General features: G+C 40.4%; 1 protein-coding gene across 1 annotated transcript in view; it reads left to right on the top strand.

Moving 5' to 3' along the window:
- The window catches only part of LOC108626395 (coiled-coil domain-containing protein 170), an 8,137-nt gene extending 4,752 nt beyond the window's left edge, over window positions 1-3,385 (top strand). Inside the window, exons 7-15 of the mRNA XM_018027037.2 lie at window positions 366-538; window positions 604-804; window positions 977-1,120; window positions 1,209-1,286; window positions 1,858-2,021; window positions 2,215-2,323; window positions 2,484-2,720; window positions 2,795-2,964; window positions 3,163-3,385. Coding sequence (XP_017882526.1) covers window positions 366-538; window positions 604-804; window positions 977-1,120; window positions 1,209-1,286; window positions 1,858-2,021; window positions 2,215-2,323; window positions 2,484-2,720; window positions 2,795-2,964; window positions 3,163-3,301 — 1,415 coding nt within the window. The 3' untranslated portion in view covers window positions 3,302-3,385. The remainder of the gene's footprint in view (window positions 1-365; window positions 539-603; window positions 805-976; window positions 1,121-1,208; window positions 1,287-1,857; window positions 2,022-2,214; window positions 2,324-2,483; window positions 2,721-2,794; window positions 2,965-3,162) is intronic.
- Window positions 3,386-6,582: the final 3,197 nt, after the last annotated feature.

Below are 6,582 nucleotides of genomic sequence, written 5' to 3'. Positions count from 1 at the left end.
CTATTAACGCTAGCGCAAAAGTTTTATATGGAAATTGTAGATCTCGTCATTCTCTACAAAAAAGATCTGATGCAATTTTCCCGTATCTCCAACGGTTTGAGAGTTATTGGCAAAAAACGAAAATTTCGCGAAATCTGAAGGGGTACCCCTTGGAAAAATCTCGGAAAAATCGAAAATTTTTTTTTGTTGTTTATTATTAGCAATGTTCTTCCGACGTCTGATTTCTTTTTAAAAAATGCGTTTCTAAAGTGCATAAATTTTTGGGATTGACTGTATAGCCAGTACATCCTTAAAAAGAATGTCGACGTGGGTTTCGTTTGTAAAAATTTCCCACGAAGATTACACAGTGATGTTTCCATTCATAGAGGATCTGAAGCACCGGGAAGAGAAGGCGCAGCGCGCGCAAACCGAGTTGCGACACCTTCTGGAATCCTTAGCGGTGCTCGTCGGCGGGCCGAACAGATTCGTCGAGTCCCACGAGAATTCCATCAAGGATCGCGTCCGGGAAATCCTAGCCGAGAATAAGGACCAAGCTATTGTACTATTCAATTGTACAATTGGATCGGATACTCGTGGCTCGTTGAAAACCTTTCTATTCCGTAGACCATAGGGAATCTACGGGACAAGGTGAACGCTATCACGGAATCGAATACCCGTCAGAGCGATTTGATCGAGGCGACGGTGACGAAGATGCGCAGCGTCGAGGATGAACGCTCGTGTCTGGAGAGCAAAGTGCGCAAACTGGAATCGGATTTAACCACGTGCGAGCTGCAAAAGGAGTCCCTGCGCAGGGACAAGCAAACGGTGCTTAATCCTACGCTTATAAATTATCCCTTTCCTAACATTAATTATAGACGATGTAAAGATTCATATCATACTTTCTATTAAAAATAACTGAATATAAAAACATTTTATTACAACCCTTTCGTCTACAAAGGGTTAACAATTTCCGTTATTGATTCTCTGTCGTTTCTAGCTCATTACGTTTTTGGAACGGCTCAGCAAAGCGATGCAAATGGACGAAATCTCCGAGGAGATGGGACTGGACCTTCAAACGGAATCGCTGCTGGCGCGGGCCGAGCAGCTGGCCAGATTGGAAACCGACAAGCTCGTAGACAAGGTAAAAGACGCGAAACGGGCGCTCGTACACTATTCTTAATCGAATCGATGCCTAATCGTGCTCTCTGTTCTGTGTTTGCATCGCAAAGTACTCGCGGTGCAACTACACCATCTTACCGGGGATACGACGCGAGCGATCCTTCCACGAGCTTCCTTCTATAAAAGAAGTAAGCCAATTTGGCTGATCTCTTAGTTTCCAGACCCGTCGGGACGATCGATTCCGCTCTCGCGGTGGAATTTCCTATTCAGATGCTAATCGCGTCTCCCTCCTATGCGTTAAATACTTTTCAATACTCAGAATCAAGAGAACAATAAACGTTATAATTACTTTAATGCTTTTTATGAAAATGATTTAAGTCAGTAAAATAAAAATCGAGCTTTTATATTATATCTGCAGTTTATATTAAAAAATAATTTTTATCAACATTACTTTCACAATTCGATGAATAATTGAGAAAGTTTAACCCATTCGCTGCCAAGGACGAGTATACTCGTCTTTGGCAGGGTGTCACGCATTGCCAGGACGAGTATACTCAATTATGTATGATAATATATGTGCTCTTACCAAGAAATAACTTGGCAGCGAATGGGTTAATAAACAGATTGATGAGTGCTTCCCCTAAACGCATTTGACGCATAATCACATTCCATCAGGAAGTTCCACCTTTATCAGCACGCGAGTACGCGATAGAAACACGTTGATTTTCTCCCTCCTTCTCTCTTTTTATTTCTGCCCAGACTTCGGTGGTGTATCAACTGCAACGTCGCGTGAGAACCCTTCGAGAACAGTTGCAGAGGAGGGACCTTCACTTGGACCTGCTCCGTAGGAAACTGTCGCTTCAAGAGGATAGCGTGCGAATGAAGTCGCTGCTGCAGAGCGAGAGGGACGAAGCGAATCTCCGGTGCGTCCCATCACTTCCGGTTTCCTCAGATTTTTATGCGAAATAACACATTCATGATAGATCAATTGAAGAGCTGTATTTCAGATTGGAATTTCACGCATTGTTTAATATTTTTAGACACGAGCTGTACGTTTAATTTGGAACTGCGTTTTTATTCTCTGTCATAGTTAATGAGAAAACGTTTGTGTTCAAGGGCGAAGAAGCTATCGAAACAAATCGAACGGTTGCAGGTACAACTTTCGGAGGAGAAATCGAGGAGCCGGGAGTTAAGCGCGCAGCTGACCGAAGCCGCGGACTACAAGGTGAGCACGACGATGGTTATTCATCGAGAAATTAACCTATTGACCGCGGAAGTCGTGCGTGCAGTGAAATCATTTCTATTCAAGCTAATTGTTCGTTCCCGAGTCAATGGGTTAACGTATTCACCGTCGGTTGAATATAGAAAGTTCCCTCGCGAAACAGATCGCAGCTCTCGAGCGTAGCCGGAAAATCGAGGAGCTCCAGAAACGATTAGTAGAGAGCGAGATGCTGAGGACGCGGTTTAACAGAAAACTGACGATGTTGAAAGAACAGATGAGAAACATGACCGAAACTGTCGACCAGGAGAGGTCTATCAACGATCACTCGTTACAACTGCTCAGAGACGAGTTGGCCCAGGTCAAGCAAAATCTGTCAGAGATCACCAAGAGGGAATCTCAGGTATTTAGGTGCCAGCCGTGAAATCGTTCTTCCAATCGTCTCGTCGTTCTGAAACGATCAATTTCCTGCCTCAGCTGCAGAGCTTCCGCGTATCCGTGGTGAAACTATTGTCCGAGCCAATCTGCACGCCCGATTACGAGATAATCTCGCGGCTGCAGAAAATGGTAGCGGCCCATCGCGACTTCACGATGCTCTCGCGCAGATACGACGAACCATTCGAAACCAGTCCCTCGAGATGTACCAGGTACGTCAGCAGACTCCGAGTTTTTTACGCAAAATAAAATACACATATGTATTTCTTTTGCCTTTAAAAATTGCATCCACTTACTTTTCATGATCTCTGCATACTCAGACATAATTATTTCATGAATGCATCGAATCTGGCTATCGGAAAAGACTCGAGCGATAGACTAGTCTTTTGTTGGAACGATCTCTGTTTCAGCGTACATCCGATGCATCCTCCTAGATCGCCGGGATCGCGATGCACTCGCTACGAGGACACAGGATTCACCGATCCGTCGGATCTCCGCGACATCGACGACGAGTTTAAACGGCCGGTGCGGAGCAGTCTCCTTCCGTGACGACGGCCACGATTTCGATATTAAACTTCTCTTCTTTTTTTTTATAATATGTAAAGAATTAAAAATAATGAGATCCCTCCCGAATTCTGTTTCTTACATCATAACCATCGCACGACTCGTTCGTTCATAATGGAGTCCGGTACGTACACAGTATCGGCGTGGAGTGGAACAACCGCATTCCAGGATGCAGACGGTAGAAAGAGACTGAGAGGCTGTTTGGGAACCCGGCGAGGGATGGTCGTCGAGAGGTACAGGGGGGGAACGCAGCCTGTTACGTGGATCCCTTTGAGCCTCGAATCTTCCTGTGAACCTTCGTCACCGAAAAGTCGAATTCGTTCCGAATGACGAACTACGTGTAATGAAAGGAGAAGTTCGTCTTCTCTATTTAGAACGTATTATAAAGTGGTACTTTATATTATAATTTAAAGTGTAACGGCAAATCAAATCTATGTACGCATATAAATATATATTAATTGTACGCATACGCATATGAAGTGTCATTTGTTCATTTATGTCGTGTTAGGATTTGTCGTTGTACGATTTATAAAATAATATCTGCCACGGAGAAAATAAGTTGAATTTGCGAATAATTAATTAAATAATTGTCACGGGATAAAATGAAACATTATAGTATAGAGGAATAATATCGAGATCAAAATGAGATTCGGCTCGCGAGTAGATTTTCGTGTTTCTCCGGTGGGAAAGCACATCGGAATAACCGAGTGCAACTGGTTAACCCTGAACTTGGTCAGGAACGAACCACCACCTCTTCCTTCGAGGTATCGTGAATACCCGCCAGCTTTTGCCTTTTTCTTCCTTCGAGCTAGACGAGGCTGCGTTATCTCTCACGTATTACGAGAGGTTCCACTGACTCACGCATTCGCGTGACTGTCATTAAAATGATAAAAAAATATGTTTCCTTTCTTTAATGTAAAAAATGTTTAATTTCTTTTCTGTAATGATTTAGTCAGAGTTTAGGTCAGCATTAAATAATACAAATGAATTTTAAATGGTTGTATGACACACGAGAATAAAAGTTCAGAGATCTTTAATGTTTATTTAATAGATGATTGAATGTCTGAACTTGGACTTTGAACTTTTCTAACTTCCTTCGAATAATCTACGTGTTGCGAAGTATTCTTTGCTCAACGTTGGATCAACGGAATTTTACGATCCATATCCGCGTCGGCTCAGTACGAGATACGGGATGCACGAGAAATGCTGTTATCTACATAAGTGAGATATAGATATTGCGATAACCTGGTATAAGGAAACACAGAGTGAAGAATCGGGGAAAGAAATAGCAGATAGACGTTTATCTGATGCTCACTCAAGAAATATTTCTATTATATCATTTCACACATGTTAAAAGACTTAAATATTGATGGCCCATCTCAACTAATCGACGATCAACTCTGCTTATTTGCATTTGGACGCGGCACAAGTTTTATAATCGCAGGTATCAATTTCTTTAATACTGACGCCCATCCGGCCTCGGGATCCTGCAAAGTCAGCGTTACACGAACTCGTTGAACGAAATCGAGAGATTGCGGGATATCCTAGTTTCTTAATTTTTCGGTATATTAAAATGAGAAAATGTAAAGCTCGACTTACAGCCTCTGGCGATGGATCGGGCTCGGGTTCCGCATTGCTCAGAGAAATAAAAACGACCATGAAAATGACGCACGCAACACTGAACAAGAATCTCATGATGCCGTCGTTTACCACTGCTTCTTGTCCTGTTACTTCTTGTATGTAACTTTTGCATAACCCTCGGCACCGTTATTTATATAGCAAAAAGAAATCGTTAAAATTATCAGTGAAGCGATACGATTCTCATTTCGACCACGAAAAGCGTTAAAAAACGGACGTTAAAATGAAAATTCGTGAGGGATTCGTTTTATAGAATAGTTTCGTGCTGGACGGTAACAGCATCTATTAAAACTGGTCACGAAATTATGAATTCTCTGTTCTGTAAATAAGATTGGAAAAATCGTACATGCAGTTGTTATACATGTGTACATACATATTGTTGAGAGTATAATTCTTTTCATGCAATCATCATGAAATCATCATTATCATTATCAATGTAATTCCTCGTAATTGTTAATCTCTCGTAGAAATATTGAGCAATTATAGAATAAATTTAATTGCACTAGATAAGACAACAAACAAAGATTGATTGATTTGTCAAGAATTTTATAACTCGATCTGTTTTATACTGAGATGAAACTTGTAACTGAAAGACAGTAATAAAAGTGTCAGATACAATTGTCCTAGATTCCAAGTATACTTGAACGAAGTACTTATATACATTATTGTAATATGAAACAGAATTTATAAATGGATTTTTGCTCAATGACAGGATTGGATTTTCATCAATGGAGAACAATTTCGCAAGAAAAATATTGATATCGATGGCTGCTTATTTCATGTGAAATTGTTGCAGCAGAAAGATTCAATCGCTGCGGCACATATGTACTTCTTGTATAAATCCGATTTTATCACGAGCTGAACGTCCCATTTATCTATCAAATATCTGTTATCGTGTCGATGTTATCTGCTGCTGCAAAAAAAAGCAAAAAGATTAGTTCGATGTAAGATAAATTCTGTGTTTTGTTCGGTAATTCTCAGAGAGTTATGAGAAAAAATTGTTTCAAGTGGAACAAGAACGTTCAGTCATTTTCTAATAATTGAAAAGAAATTGTCGGAACACGGTGTGTAACTTGAACTTTGTCAAAATTAGCTTTTCCAGTGCGGAGGTCCTTCAGACAGAATAAATTATTTAATCCCAAATGTCGAAAAGAAAATCGATAATTGATAGATTATTATTACTATATAATATGTATATACGATAACCAGAATGTCTCTGTTATAAACGAGAAGATAACTGCAAAGACAGGTATGACAGAGGACGGACAGATAAAGAGTTATTAACGATACCTGATTTTTTCTCGTGAGCACGTTAATCGCGTATCGTCAAGGTAATAATATTGATTGGAAGTACCTATTCAGATAAGGGCACAGTTTCTCCTGATAAGCTTGGACAGAGTATTAATTTCTACTTCTCGACGCTCGGCAGCATTCGCGGTTGAACAGTTGTAGCATCAACTAATAGAATCAAGAACGATGAAGTCGTACGCAGTGTTATTGGGCATACTCTTTATCGGATTTACTGAGTTACAACCAGGTGACATATTCGTTCATTTAAACAAATTACTAAATTACTTAGATTACAATTTGAATTTTTCATTATATAATAAACATTTACTTTTAAATTA

Source organism: Ceratina calcarata, unplaced genomic scaffold (genome assembly GCF_001652005.2).
Source record: "Ceratina calcarata isolate Rehan_Ccalc_2016 unplaced genomic scaffold, ASM165200v1 scaffold399.2, whole genome shotgun sequence".
NCBI classification, from domain to species: Eukaryota; Metazoa; Arthropoda; class Insecta; order Hymenoptera; family Apidae; genus Ceratina; species Ceratina calcarata.
Note: the sequence above shows the minus strand (reverse complement) of the source record. Positions and strands in the feature narration are given on the sequence as shown.